Genomic DNA, 16,265 nt, shown 5'->3' on the forward strand with positions numbered 1-16,265 from the left:
TAATTAAACTATAATAATGTATTGTAAAGATAGAAAACATATGTAATAAATATAATATAATTACTTCATTGATAATTTATTTAATCGTGACATCGTTAAAATTAGAAAAAGATTTCAATGCTAATTATTTGTGAAAATCTTTCTCTCCAGTATGCACAATAAACCTTTCCGAAATATCCGAACCAACTTCTTTAATATTATAAAAATGGATTTATAATATTAAAATAATTCTTTTAATAGCTTCTCCAATCAATTTAACCCAATCATTCAGTTTGTATTATTAGTTATAATTTCTTAAGCGAGTTTATTACAGTCAGACCTCTATATATAATTGCACTCTCCATAATTGCACCCACTATGTATACCCGCTCTAAATGCACCCTCTGGTTCGGTCCCAAGCTTATATGATCTCTAATTATTTTACCTCTATAAATGCACACCCTCTTTAAATGCACTATTTTGAAAATTATGCATATGGTTCCAAGGGTGTGCAATTATGGAGGTCTGACTGTATTTGGAGACATATCAAAAATAATAAAACTTTTGACAATTAAAAAATTCAAATTGCAAATTGCAAGTATAACTTTATATATATAATCTAACGCATCTCATTTACATGTTGGTCGACATGTCGACAGATCTGTTTATATTTATTAATTAGATTTCACTTATTACAATTTTGATTTAATTAATCATTTTAAAGAAAAAGCTGCTAACACAACTTTTTATAAAATATTTTTTTTTGTAAAGGTGAATTCATCTCAACACAATTCAATGAAATGGAGTTTGATAATTTTCATATTGGTAGAACGCAAGATGGTAAAATGACATATTCGTACTATAACTTCAGTATGATGAATATATAAATTTCTGTGTATCGCGTTATATCAGAATAATCTCTTTATTTTTGTGAATATGGGTTTACTTCATTATAAAATAGTGTGGTGTAATTACATTTAAATAACTGATAAATAAACTTAAGTTAGGGATAATTATTATACATCCGAAGAAATAATTTGCGCAAATTATCCGCGAATGAATACTCCGAGAGTCGACTAGATATTTTCATACGCGTTTTTTATGATAATTACAATTTATCTGTTATAAGATAACATTCGCTATTTTAACGTTTTATTAAAATATACTTGTTTCCATTTTTATTTAATAAGTAAAATCGATTACATATGAAAAACTTGTACATGTTTATCTTTCACGGTTTACTCTCTGTATTTCAGTTATATCCACATTACCCGTTTATCATTCACGGATCGATTCACTCACTATTAAAAGTTGCACACTTTGGTGCGTTTTGTAAAATTGCAAATATAAACTACTATACGTGCTTCAATACGTAAATTACATTAGCATAGCATATGCCTCTTTTATAATTTATATATATTTGTATTCATTATCATAAGAATAATTACATGAGATAAATAATAATCTAATAAACGATTTTTTATTAATTTTAAGAACAGTATCATTGTATTTACGATCTTATAATTTTATAAATAATAATTAATTTACATATTTGCAATTTTTAATGAATTTTATAAATCATGAAGTGTTTCTAACTTATTTTGTGCATTTTGATTTCCTTGTCTAGCTAATTGTTCATACCAATAAATTGCTTTATTTATATCTTTTGTAATTCCTTTTCCATATTCATACATTAAAGCAAGATTATATTGTGCCATTTCATTTCCTAGGTTTGCTGTTTTTTGATATAACTCAAATGCTTTTTGCTTATCAATTTTAGTTCCAATACCTTCATCATAACAATATCCTAATGAAGTTATTCCCTTTGAATATCTTCTTTCAGCTGATTGCTTAAAGAATTTAAAAGCTTTATTATAATCTATTTTAACGCCAATTCCATTTTTATAACAATTACCAAGATTATGTATTGCTATGATGTTCCCATTATTTGCAGCTTTTTCATACCAATAAAGAGCCTTCTTTAAATCTTTTTCAATTCCTATTCCTTTTTCATAACTATAACCAATTTCTAATTGTCCCACTGCATAATTTTTATTAGCCACTTCTTCATAATATTTAAAAGATAATTTTTTATTTTTTATAGCCCCATATCCATAAAAATAACAATCACCAACAAAAAGTTGTGCTAATACATGATTTTTTTTTGATGCATTGATAAACAAATCAAATGCTTTCTCATTATTTTTACTTGTTACAATTCCATGAAAATTAAAATATCCAAGTAAACAAATAGAATCTGAACTAACTTGATTATTCAATAACCAATTGTAAATTTCCTGTGAACTAGCCTTACAATTATTAAAATGTTCAATAACTTGCAACTTTTCTAATTCGGGATTATCATTTCCATCATTTTTTAATTTATAAATAAAATCATTTATTTCACCAACAATCATATTAAAGTCTTTTTCAGTTGGAAGATCTTCTTGTTTACTTGAGATTGCAGTTGGAAGATCTACTTGTTTACTTGAGATTGCAGTTGGAAGATCTTCTTGTTTACTTGAGATTGCAGTTGGAAGGTCTACTTGTTTACTTGAGATTGCAATAGAATTAATTTCTTCTGTATTCATTTCCATTTTGTCAAAGTTTTGAATAAGTTGAGATAATTCTCCTTGTGATTGTAAATTATTAGTACTTAAAGAAGTCGCCTCATTAGGTTCTTGTTTAACTGATATCTGATGGTCTTCTGAAGTCACCTCATTAGGTTCTTGTTTAACTGATAGTATCTGATGAGTCGCCCCATTGAGTTCTTGTTTAACTGATATTATATTTGATTTGATCATTAGTGCATTTAGCCAATCAACTACTTTATATATGATTGGACGATTATCAGGTTCTCCATCCCAACATTCTGAGAATAAATGTAATTAAAGATAAATTTAATTTATATTTAGATATTTTTTCAGTTAAAAAATTTACTTACTAGTATAAATTTTACATATTCTTCAGGAGTATCGGGAACAACTGTTTCTCGAAAACCTTGTGAAATATCATAAATTAAACCAACATCATATAACCCATCAACAGAAAAGGGAGGTTGCCCGCTAGATATTTCCCATAATAATACTCCAACACTGTAAACATCGCTTTTTTCATTTAATGAATAAACTTGTGTTTGGTTATTATTATTTCTTCTCCTGATAAAGCTTTTTGGGTCAACATAAGGAATCACCCCAAATAATTTGGACTGAAAATTTGATGACATCCCGATTCTCTTTGATAATCCAAAATCTGCCAATTTGATCACGTTTTGGTGAACTAATATATTATCAGAGTGCTAATAAAAAATGTATATATGAAATAAATAATGTGAATATGATATTATTAACAATCAATTTGAAAGAATAATGATTAAGTTACCAGGTCACGGTGGATAATCTTTTCTTTATGTAAGCATGATACAGCGCAAGCTAACTGGTATGCCATATTATATTTGTCGTCCCAAGTAAGGTTAGTGAAGTTTTTTTTTAAGTAACTTCGCAGACTACCACTATTAGCATATTCCATTACTAACATATAATTATTATTAATATGATAATCTAAAGAAAAAAGGAAACGTTCATTAGAATCATTTTTATGAATAAAATTCATAATATATATTAATTAATTAGGTATCATTATAATACCTGCTGATTCGAATTTTGTTATTCCATGGCAACGAATAATATTATCATGATAATCGACTTCTCGTTGAATTTTTAACTATATAAATTTAAATTTTAATAAATAAATATTACAATGATAAAAAGAGATGTCTTTATTCAAAATTACCTCACAAACAATTTCTTTTACGGTGACATTGTCAAGACTAAAAAAAGATTTTAACGCAAAACATTTTCCTAAATTTTTCCAATTTGCGCTGTACACTTTTCCGAAACCTCCGGTACCAATTTCTTGAAAGTTGCTAAATTCTTTATATTCATAATATTTTATATGTTCTTTATCAACAGCTTCTTCAATCCAATTAATCCATTCATTTTTATTCTCCGTATCATGCATTTTGATATTATCAGACATCTTGAATAATAATAATTTGACAGAATAATTTAAAAACGAGAGTTTGAACGATTAAGAGTTGTAAAATATTTTTTTGTGTAAATGGTCTATTTTAAGTATCTTATGCAATTTATTTTCCGATAGTCGCACAGCGTCACAGATTTGTATCATCATAAATAAAATTAATCAAAGTAAATGACTAAAAAAAAAATTACAATTATATTCGTTAAATTTGGTTAAAACGTAAAATAATTAGTAATTGGTTAGTTACAAACTTACATTTAAAATAAAAATTGGACTATCCGCAAAGACCATTGGCTAGCTAATGATAAAGATGCACCAATTGAAAAAACTTTAATTATGAATACCAATTGAATTTATAGTCTATAAAAAAATATTTTTTATATAAACATAATCCTGGTTTTTATAACTTCTACTTTTAAATTTCATTACCAAAGCAAGTTACTAGCTTGGCTAGCGCCCAGCCAACCATACATATATGAAATATGCAGTACCAAAAGCGATATACTCCGGCCAGCATTACGGAATTAAGAAATTAACTATGTGACATACTGACAGATATAAAGACAGGATTTTAGTCTTAACGTACGCATCATGTGTACGATCCTCATTGAAATTACAATGTAATACTAGAATTTTGTTTTATTAAATTAATGGATGAACTGATTTGATCAAGACTATAATCAATTGCTACATTGGTTCAACACACTCAGTAATATTTAAGGAAGAAAAAATTCCATTATCTGTAATACAACAAAAAAGAAAACTATTCTAATGGGCTATAAAAAGGAAATAATGTTATTAAAATTTAGCTGATAACGACCTCATTGTATAAGACGTACATACGACTACAATGCTAGCTAAAAAATGCACCAAATAGGATTTGAGTTAGAATGTCATTTTAGATTATCTTCACACCTAGACACGCCTAAATCTACATAATCACATACTATTAACTGTACCTAATAATCTAAGCGCAAGAAATATGAAATATGTAAAAATAATGCTAGTTAGATTTGTAATTCCCGCTCAAAAGTTAAATGCGATTGCCTTTATAAGAAATAAATAATGTTTAATTTTTTTTCTTTTTCTTTTGTCTTTATAATTAGTAAATAGTTATGTTTATATATATATATATATTAATATGTATAGAAATAAATCATATCGAACTTATAAAATTTATTTAATTTGTTTTATTATAATACGCGTCTTTTTTTTATTTAGTTTTCACGGAATTTGGTCCTAAATAAGTTGTGTTGCAGCCTTGTAGGTATATTTATAGCGGATTTTTTATATTTGTTCAATATTAATTGATGGTTTAATTAATATTATTTTAAAAAAAAAATTTCTTTGAGAAAACGCAAAAATTTTCTCAGATAAAGTTATATGTATAACTTTAAAAATCAAGACGTGTACTGCATCCAAAGGATGCGTAAGATAATACTGTATCTTACACGTTAAGAATGCTCTCATTTTAAATTCCAATTTTTTAATTAATGTTATACATATATAATAAATTATATTATGTATAATATAACCGAACTTTTAGTCTCAGTTATCACCAATATTCAGATATCTCTTTGTTGAATGGTGACCCATTTGGCGTGAATAATATAGTAAGGTTTGTATCTTTTAACATGGGCTTTTAATATGTAAAGAAAGTTAACAGATATAAAAAGCAAGCAACATGAACAAGATAATTCTCAGCAGCTTTTTAGAGGGGGCACTAATTCAGGTTTAAATTGCTTAGCAATTTCTCTAACAAGACGTTGAAATGGTAATTTCAGATGGTTGAGATAAAAATTCATTCCCAAAATGTTTATTATTATAAACAAAAACCTTATTTTCTTTCTGTTAGATAATTTAGGTATTTGTAAATAAACAACCATTCCAGATGTGACGGTTACATAATAAAATTTTTTATCCCCTGATTTTGCAAAGTTTATCGAATTTAGTTTCATTGTTCTTTTATCCAAAAATCAGTTATTTGGTTGGTAAATTGATATGCTGACAATTTAAATCTTTAACGTACAATATGTTTGTAGTAAAATGGTAATGTTATAATAAGGTTATTATGTATGCAGTACAATCAATACAATCAATATTATCCGTACTTTTGTCATTAAAACATCCCGTACGTTTTTGTTTCTTTTTTATTATATTATTGTTATTATTTCACTTACTAAAAAAATTAATGGATAACAGAATATCGCATCGCGTTAATTGTTATCGATCAATAAAAAAAGGAAAAAAAAAAACTGAATTGGTCAAAAAAAAAAAAAAAAAAAAAGAACTAGTAATTGGTCAAAAAGGAAAAAAAATTGGTCTGAAAAAAAATCAAATCATTGAAAATTTTTTTGAAAAAACAAATTAGTCCTTATAACCTCAAAAAAACCTATATTACATGGATTTTTTCCCTGAAAAAATACCTCATCTATTTTCTAAATATTTTTTTTCGGTAGTTGAAGAGTAATAAGAAAGAAGTAAGGAAAAAAAGGAGAAAAGGGATAAAAAAAAAAATAATAATAATAAAATAAATAATAAGTACACATATATCTACAATAACAATTTTTTTACAGTATGAACAAAGAAAGGAAAAAGTTTCTAAATTTTCAATGTCTCAAGAGATTTATTAACCAATAAGAATTAGTCTATAAAGATATTAAATTTCAGGTGACCTTCTCGCCTTACACTGGTGACACTGGCGACATTGGCGACACTACCATGTCTCTGAGCTTGATTGTGTTTGACTCTTTGATAAACGATCAAAAATATTATCTCCTGTCGGTGTTTCTGATCTTGTATGTGTATGGAGCGACATTAATGCACGTTTTTCACGTTCACTGGTAGTACTTGTTACGCTTACTGCATCACTACTATCGGGTGAACTATGTCCATATGGACTTTGTCGCATATGGTATGCTGCTATTATGTCTTTGGAACCTCGTAGTGCTATACTGCTTTGTGATCTTCGCCTATCACCACTGCTTAAATATCCGTTAACACGTGGACAATCACCACCTGATTCTAAGTAGAAACCCGCGCTTGTTAAACTACTTTGTCGACTATGTGCAAGAATTGTTGACCCATCGTGAAGCGAACTTGAAAATTGAACACTAGATTTACTTCGTTCTAAATGTTGATCACTGGATCTGGAACGTTCTAAAGGTTGACCAATGGACCTTGTGCGTTCTAAATGTAAATTTCCAAGCTCTATTGAAGGAGAAATATTCTCATCTTTTGATTGACTATTAGAGGGTCTTACATTATTGTTGATAATGCTTCTAATGCTAAAGTCATTATAACCAGAGTCTTTTCTCTTTGAATTTGTTGGAACTTCTGGCGTTGATGATTGTATTTCATTAACTTGTTCGGATACCTTTACACGTGGTTGAAGATTTAACCAACTCAAAGGCATTGGTGATCTGGAGAAACTTGCTCTATTATTATTACCAGTATTCATTGGACTTGCAGATAATAGTGAGGAAAAGAAGTAAGCCGCATCATCGTTAACGAAGTATGAATTGTGTCTTGATGATGATCCTATTTGACTAGGAGTTCCAAAAGTTCCTGCCGAAACTGCTGCTTCAACTCCCACATAAGCTTGATCTAATCTATGTTTAAGTAAGAAAATAGCTTTGGAAGTACTATTTTCAATATCGTCCATCTGTAATTCTCTCTTTTCTGGACTTAATGATCTTCCACCAAGACGTAAAGCTTCTTCGAGTTCTCTGTTTTTCTTTTCGTATCCACTTGTTGTAAGAACTGCAGCTCTTCGCATGGCCAACAATGTTTTTCTTAAATCCGTAATTGTCTTTTCTTGTTGTTCTAGAGTCATTTGACGAGACCAATCTCCAATTCGAAGTTCAACAATATCCTTAAAGAAGGATTCCAATATTGTATAAGATTCGAATTGATCCAAATTTTGTAGAATGCGAACAACAACGTCATATAAGACGTCTGGTGTGGCATTCTCTGGCAAGATAAAGGAAAATTTCTTTTCAGCTTTACCAGTCTTGATACAACTCTCTTCTTGTTCCGCAGCAATACTTGATTGTAAAGAACGAATCTTGGCATTGATGTAAGCAATTTCTGAGGTGATCATCTCAATCTTATCATCTAATGCTTGAGTATCTCCTCCCAACTCATTTTCAATTTCATTAGTAATTATTTTTTTATGTTCTTCAAGTAATTCATTCTTCTCCTCTTGTAAATTGTTTCTTTTAACGATCAATTCATCTATTTGACGACCACTAATATATTTATAGATTGCTTCATCAAGAAAGTTTCTCTTATCATAATCACTGGCAAATATTTCATAGCGGATAGGACTTAAATCATCGGAGGATCTTCTCGATTCCTTCCCATTACTAGATGTTGATTGATTTCTTTCGTGATTATGGGTAGTAGTTCGTTTGAGTAACGCCGTAACTGATTTAAGTTTTCCATTTTTTTGTAAAATTTCCTTTTGTCTCTTTTCAAGCATGATTTTTTGCATTTCGCTAGTTTTTTCAAGACGTTTCATTCGTTCTTGAGCAGCTTTTTCTTTACGACGGAGATTTTGAATTTCACGTTGATTACGTTCAGTCGTTTCACGAACACGCTCGGCTTCATCCTTCATGCGCTTCATCATTCCTCTTAGTTGTTCAATTTGAGCACGCATACTCTTGAGAATTGTTTCATTTTGATTCCTTGATGTGGCATTTGATTGAGTAGCTTCATTATATTTTCGACGAAGTTCACCAATTTCTTGAATTAAACGTTTCATCTCGTGTTCATAACGGGCTTTAAGTTCGGTAGGAATTGAATTCTTATCACGAGTACTAACGCCAGTACTAGCATTTTGAGCGCGTTTAACAGCGGCGTTTCTTTCTTGTTGTAAGGTAATTAAAGCTTCTTGCATATCAGCCAATCTTTGTTCATATTGAGCTCTCATATAAGTATATTCTTGATCAGTTTGTTCCAATTGTGAAACAAGTTGTTCTTTAACAGCGATATCAGCTTGAATTTGATGTAACATACGGGTGAGAGCAATAACGTTTTGTTCTTGTTGGGAGGAGCAACCAGTGCTATTTTGAGAAGATTTACTTAAACAAGGAGAAATTGGTCGATCGAAGAAACAAACAGAACGACTTGAATTTGAAGTACGACGAGTAGGTTGTGGTGCATTAGATTCTTGCCATTCGGGTACTTCAATTGTTTGAATTTCACTGAAGGATACACTGCTTGATCTTCTTTTTTCCTTTGAATTATTGGACATCATTTGATCAATATAACTTTCACTCTTGGTTGATGAAGGTTGTTTTATTAATTGACTTAAAATAGGATCATCATGTAAAGAACCTCCATTCTTTATTATCATGTAACTTTGTCTGAGTTGTTCCTTGGCCTTTTCGAGCTTATCTCTGGTCTTACTACGTCTTCTTAATTTTCGAGTAAATTTGAACGATTCACCATCCAAATTTTCATCATCATCCTCAATGTTTTCTTCATCTTCTTTATATTGTGAGAATAAGGTTTTAGCTTCCAAATTTTGTTCATTTATAACATGTTCAAGTTGATGATGAGATGATGAAGGACCAACAGGTGAGATTTTAGTAGAAGTCTCATCACCTTTCTTCTCATCACTCTCTTTATTACTATCACTATCATTATTTTGATGATAAATATCTTCATCAGATGAAAAGATATGAGGATCAGATAATTTGATACGACCTTTCTCTCTTCCCGGTGTTGTTCCAGCAAAGGAAGATTTATGTGGATGATGATGAGTAGCTTGAGCAGTTAAAAGTTCGGAAATTTGATCTCTGAGATTTTTAATTTCTGATTCATAACCTTGAACGATACGATGAGTCTTAATCCTATGTTCACGATCAGCATCTGAAAGATCTTGATCATTAAAACTAATTTCCATTAAAAGAGTGTTCTTTTCAGCATTTGCAGAGATAAGCTCTTGTTCAACACTTTGAAGTTTCATTTTTGTCATTTCTAATTCTCTTTTTAGACTCTTAATTTCTTCTTCATATTTACGACTTGTTTCTTCATTACAACCACCAGCTCGTAAAGTTTGAATTTCCATCTTTAATCTGCTTATTTGACCACGTAGTTGATTTATTTCAACAGAGTTACCACCATAACTTTCATTAATACTAACTTTGTTCTTAATATTACGAGCACGATTAGCGTATTTTAGTGTATTTAAGGTTTCCATAAAATTAGAATCAGCTGGTGAGACGCAAGCCAACATGAGAGTTTGACTATTACCACCAAGTGAATCTTGTAATAAACGCGTTAATTTTGAATCTCTGTAAGGGATATGTGCGACGTTTCTTGATTCATCACCAAGCACGCTAATTACATTACCAAGGGCCAGTAAACCCCCATTAATTGCAATTCTTTCTTTTGCTCTATCACCTATGTCGTTAGTTCTCTTTAACTATTCAAGTAAAAAGATTTTATAAATAAAGATAAAACAGATTATTAATTTCGATTACATAAATTATAAAAGATGAAAAATTACCCTTTCCGAACCAGCCAAATCTACAAAATGAAATTTTGAAGTTACTTTTGATGACAATAATTTTTGTTTATTTTTTCCTTTTGAAGCAGCCGAAGATTCTGCTGGTGGAACAACATTTTCTTTATTTTCTTCTAAACTTTCTATTCTTGTTTGTTTCAGTATTACGGAAAATATAGCGTGTGATCTTGAAGATACCATATTCATATCTGTTGAAGCGACAGTTCTACATAGTGAACCCTTTTGTAATTGTCTAATAATAAAATAAAAATTGTATATTTACAATATATATATACGTATATTTGACGTCGTATGAGTTGTATGAAAAATTTTCTACGTATTTCGCACATCAACAACAGTAGAAACATACCCTAAGAGTTCATCGGGGTCTGAAACTTTAACTTCTTTTACACCAGCCCAATGTATTTGACCATTGGTATCTTCTCTTATTATTAAATCATTCTTTCCTTTTTTATTATTTTCTCTACTTTGTGGGTTTAATAAGTCTATAAGATCTTCATTATATAATTCTAAGAATGATATATAAACCTCAAATTGATAAGAAGGATTTTTTTCTTTTCGTTCGTGAAGGTCAGCAAATAATTTTCTTATGGCACGTGGAATAATTCCTTAAGAAAATGACGTCATAATTTAAGTTTGATGATCATTTAGATAATGCAATAAACCATGCATATTTTATTTTACCTTGATGTTCGGGCGGAATATTTGAATCGTCTAAAGCTGTACCCATACTATATGTTTTGCCACTACCAGTTTGACTAGAAAAATTTTTTTTGTCAAATTTTTATAAATAATAAATATGCAGACTAATTAAAAATAATGAATGATTATATTTACTTACCCGTATGCTAAAAGTGTGGCATTATAACTAAAAATATAAATGATAATAAAATAAATAATATAACATAATGTGTAATGTAATTAATGTAATGTAATAATAAAATTTAACAATAGTCGATAAAAAAAAGTGATATCAACTACCTCGGAATATTAACACCGATGGGTTTTTTTCCTGTACTCACCCTTCCACCAGTTTATCTATTAGCGGACTTGCGCATTCTTGAAATACTTCTTCTTGTTCAGTATTCGATGGAAATACATAATCGAATGTAAAGGATCTATCGGTTCCAATGAGTATTTGTGGTGCGTCAGGTATTGTTGTTAAGCATTCACTACAATTTTGTAGTGTTTCTTTGTTATTGAGAGGTCTTACTCTCAGAGCAACTCTATTGAGAGGATGGAATGAAAAACGCCAAGGATGAAAAAGGTAGAAGAAATAAATAAGAAGGAATAAAGAATAAAAAGGTAAAGGAATTACTTGATTTTTTGATTTATGGTTACTTACCGTACGGAGGTTGAAGTCATTTTTTTTTCTTGTGTATGTGTACAAGACGAAAAAGATTTTTAAAGTAAGAGAAGGTAAGTAAGAAAAAAAAAAGAAATATATGTAAGAAAAACGAATTTTTTTTAGAAGGATGGTTGTTATGAAATAAATACAAGAGAAGGAGAAAGGGAAGAACGTTTTTTATTTTATTTGAGATATTCAAAAGATTCTTTTATTGATTTATTGAATAAAAGCAAAAAAAAAATAGTATTTTTTTTTGAATTTATTCAAAAATGAAGGATTGAAAACTTTTGATGGTGCTTACTATATATAATTAATCGATCACATAAAAAAAATTTTTTTGTATTATAATTAATCTAAAAAAATATATTGTTATACTTCACATCCCGATGGTTTACTCGTATAGGAGTTTCAATTTACTAATCGAGTTTGACATTTAAACTGCCTGAATAAATTTTTATGGTCATGTGATTTTACTAATACTGTATTTTAAATCGGATTTAAAACGGTTTTGAGAAAGACCAACATTATCAAGTTATCATTTATGTATATCGTCGCTCAATACTTCTAAAGTTGACAAAAATCCTTTCAATCGTTTAAGTCAAGCATGTTCATAGAGAAATCCTTTAACCATACTTATAACTGAACTATTTATTACTTTTTTAAGATTTAATCAATTTGTTCACATAATGAATACACTTTTAATATAAATTTTTAACACCTCAATTTCTTAAAATAATAAAACCTTATGTTGCCTAATGGCTATAGAAAAATAATGTGATAAAACAAATCATTACCTAGAGTTATGGTTAGGATGTGTTAATTATAGAGTTAGGGTTATCACTTTACGATTGTCGGTGAAATGATTGTCTGGTTGGCGAAAACCCGGTGAAACGTTCCCCTAAAATGATAAAATTTTAACTTTATTTTTCTTGATTGTTATATTTCTATAAACAAAAAAAGATTGTCAACGTTAACATCCATTTTTAGATATTTAAAAAAGAACATAATCAAAGGAACCGCCTTTTTTTTATCATCCTGAAAAAACTTAATTTTTTGATTCACAATTTATATTATTTTCATTGTTCTTTATAGTCTCATTTTATTGCCACACTCTCGTTATTAGGAATTTCTTTTTAAAAAAAATGGTTATCAGATAAACTTTCTTCAAAATAATTTTACATAAGCGAAATGGAAACATTCTTTTTAATCAATCGCAAAAGGCGGAAGAAATGATGAAAGTTTTCATTTTTTACAGTATACATATATTCATAATATTTGTGTGGGCGGTAAACGATGATTCATTTTCGGTTTAGCGTTATTTGATTTTAATGCAGCTGATCCCTGATATTTTTATAAACAAAAAAAAAATAATAATCTTTTAAAGTTTTCTCGGAAGAAAATAACAATATCAGATATTTTTAGAAAAAAACAGAAAATATATTTAAGATTTGTTCAAGGTATACTATTTAAGTTATCGGTTTTACATAATATGATGGTTTTAAATAAAAACCTCTACTTTTTTCTTTTACTTATTACGTTGTTTTCAAAAAAGAAATATACTATATATACAGTATACTAGATGCTGATATTCAATCACTGTGCCAAAAAAAAAAATTGCGCAATATACAGTATATGCTAAAGTGTCAAGGAATATATATATATATATATATAATAGTGTCAAAATTTTTTATTACTTTGAAAAGAAATAGGACAAATAATTTGTGAGATGGTCTATGCAATTTTTTTTATATAAAGAAATAATTATTTTAACAAAGAATATTTTTTTAGAAAGTTTCACATACCAAATTTAATAAAAGGATATTAATTATTAGAAGTATGTGTATATTTTTTGAGTTTGAAACTTTGAAACTCATTGTAATGTGAGTTTATGCGAAATTTTAATAAAAAATTCCCAATTATCGTTTTAAAAGGTTTAAAAGATGTAACACTAACGAAAATCCATCTGTCTTATGCGTACGTGCTTAATTTGACTCGCATAATACGAAGAGTCACACTTGATAGGTCCAAATCGATACTTTTGCGTCTTATGCTCTTACAGATAAACTTGTTAGAAATCTTGTTATCATCATAATAACTACACTAAATAAGGAAAAACCTATAAGTTTATGGTAAGGAACGTGCAATATACTGCAAATGCATGTAATATAAAACATTTGAAGAAATCAATTCCCACGCAAAAGCAAAATTTATTATATCTTATTCGTCAAATTAAATATCTTTTTAATTTAAAAATCCTACATGTCCGGACTATGAACGTTTAATTAATTTATTCTCCATTCGTATTTCCGGCTACTTTTGTAGATAACGTGCGTACGTGTTTGCTATTTTTGGGCGTAAAAAAAAAAATAATTAATAAATTTTGTTCGTCTTATCAGTGTTTTCTTTCTTTTATTTTTAGTGCGCAGAACTTGAATGAATCGGACTTTGGAGTAATCTGATATGAAGGGAAATGGTTTATATTAATTGTCCCTAGAAACTTTTTTCTTTGTTTTTCATCTCATATTTATATTGCATTTAAAAATTTAGTCTGAAACGAATGAATTAAAACGATGAAAGAGTTAATGTGAGAAAAAAAATATTAAATTTATCTTTTTTTACGTTTATAAATCATCGTCATATTTTTAACACGATATTAAACTGCAAAATAATAATAATAATAATAAACAAAATATGATAATAATATGATTTGATATCATAAATATTTTTTTAACAAAAAAAAAGACACAAAAAACCGCAGTATAGGAAATCGACGTTTATCACATCATTACAGCATTACGAAACCTTAAAAAAAATATTGTATTGATAGATATTGATTTGAAATTAATATAGCTTTTGAACTGTATTTTGGTGAAACTAACACTTGATGTGATGATTTAAAAGGTGTTTTAAGGTTAAAAAAATATTGTTCTGGATAAAAAGTGGCTAAAATTTTTGTCATACAGTACGTAAGAAAAATTTTAAAGGATGTGATGGACGTGACGATCGTGACGTATATGAAATTCAAAATCCTAAATATGTCGAATAAAACATGCGTCTATTTGTAAACAACGTGGTGCTAGTTTAAAAAAATTTTTTAGCAACTAAGCACATGTTATAGCTTACATTAAAAAATAGTATTTATTATAAAAACTTTAATAGAACTATATTTTAAAACGGATAAACATGTAAAAGGGATCGAAGAAGGGATATTAGTATATCATTTTTATCATTGTATCATCGTTTTTTTCCGTAATAACTTACCGACTCAAAAAATATTGTACTGTAGATTCCGATACTATCTATCTCAAAGTATATCCAAAGTACACTCACTATATTGTACTTTTTATATTAGATTAAAGAAGAGTCAAACAACAATATTAAGGTTAATATTAGTAATAAAACGCTCCATGACGAAATGTGTGTGTGACCAGGATTACATAAAAAACCGAGTAATAAAACATAATAAATGTAATAAATATAGTAAATGCGGCATAGATAATGAAAATATTAAATTTTAGAAACAAATGAATGAAAATATGAAAGAATAAAAAATTGAAAGGATGGTTTCATTAGGTAATTATGGTAAATTATGCTTCATTTCTTTGAAAGAGATGTACGTCAAAACTGTGAAACGTGTGGAGAAACGTATCTTGAATTCTTACGCCAGATAATTCCTATAAGTTTACTTTAAAAAAAATTTCATTATCAGTGATCGTGATTAAAAGAGATTTAGATAGTATTAAAACTGGGTATAGGTTTTTTTCACGTGAACTAAATTTCTAATGATTTATACTAATAATTTATTTGTTTATTTAATAACGGAAAAAGAGACTTTAGCGAGTTAAAAAAAGATTGGAATTTTTGTCGAGATTTTTTTTCGTTAAAGAACTTCTTCCTTCGGCGGCTTTTTCTTTTGCTTACAGATTTGTTTACTTTTTAAAAAAAAAAGCAGGGTAACCTAAGGTACTAGTCTCAATTATCTTGTCATAATAATCTTTGAAGTTACTAAATTAGAATATGATTGCGATCAGACCCATTTTATAAATTATATTGTTTAATACATTTGTACAAAGTTTGATAGAATTGACCTGTTTAAAAACCTGATTTTTTTTTCACTTTATGATAATTACCAAAATAATTTTTAAAATATCTATTTTAAGAAAATTCTTTGCAGATCAAATCATTCACTAAATCATTTAAATTATGCAGGTTTAATTGTTTCGCAATGATGATTTTACGCCAAAGGGTTTTTATTCTATGAAAACAATGCGTAAAACATCAAATTACCTGTACTACTAGCGTGCATTAATGGGTTGGTTGATTATTGTTTGATGATTGATGGTTGACATTGCTTTAGATTGA

General features: G+C 28.4%; 2 protein-coding genes across 2 annotated transcripts; both read right to left on the minus strand.

Annotated features, from left to right (window-relative positions):
* Positions 1–1,550: 1,550 nt before the first annotated feature.
* Positions 1,551–4,017, minus strand: OCT59_009461 (uncharacterized protein; the record flags this gene model as incomplete). Its single annotated transcript, XM_066133575.1, has 6 exons — positions 1,551–2,726; positions 2,825–2,851; positions 2,924–3,277; positions 3,361–3,539; positions 3,627–3,702; positions 3,772–4,017. The coding sequence occupies 6 exons, from the start codon at positions 4,015–4,017 to the stop codon at positions 1,551–1,553; spliced, it is 2,058 nt and encodes a 685-aa protein (XP_066000003.1).
* Positions 4,018–6,736: 2,719 nt separating this feature from the next.
* OCT59_009462 (uncharacterized protein) lies at positions 6,737–11,920 on the minus strand (the record flags this gene model as incomplete). The annotated part of the gene is made up of 7 exons (XM_025331035.2): positions 6,737–10,453; positions 10,538–10,787; positions 10,905–11,163; positions 11,240–11,313; positions 11,397–11,423; positions 11,578–11,781; positions 11,901–11,920. 7 exons carry the CDS (start codon positions 11,918–11,920, stop codon positions 6,737–6,739), a joined length of 4,551 nt encoding a protein of 1,516 aa, XP_025188829.2.
* Between the last annotated feature and the right edge of the window lie 4,345 nt (positions 11,921–16,265).

Source organism: Rhizophagus irregularis, chromosome 17, assembly GCF_026210795.1.
Source record: "Rhizophagus irregularis chromosome 17, complete sequence".
In the NCBI taxonomy this organism is placed as follows: Eukaryota; Fungi; Glomeromycota; class Glomeromycetes; order Glomerales; family Glomeraceae; genus Rhizophagus; species Rhizophagus irregularis.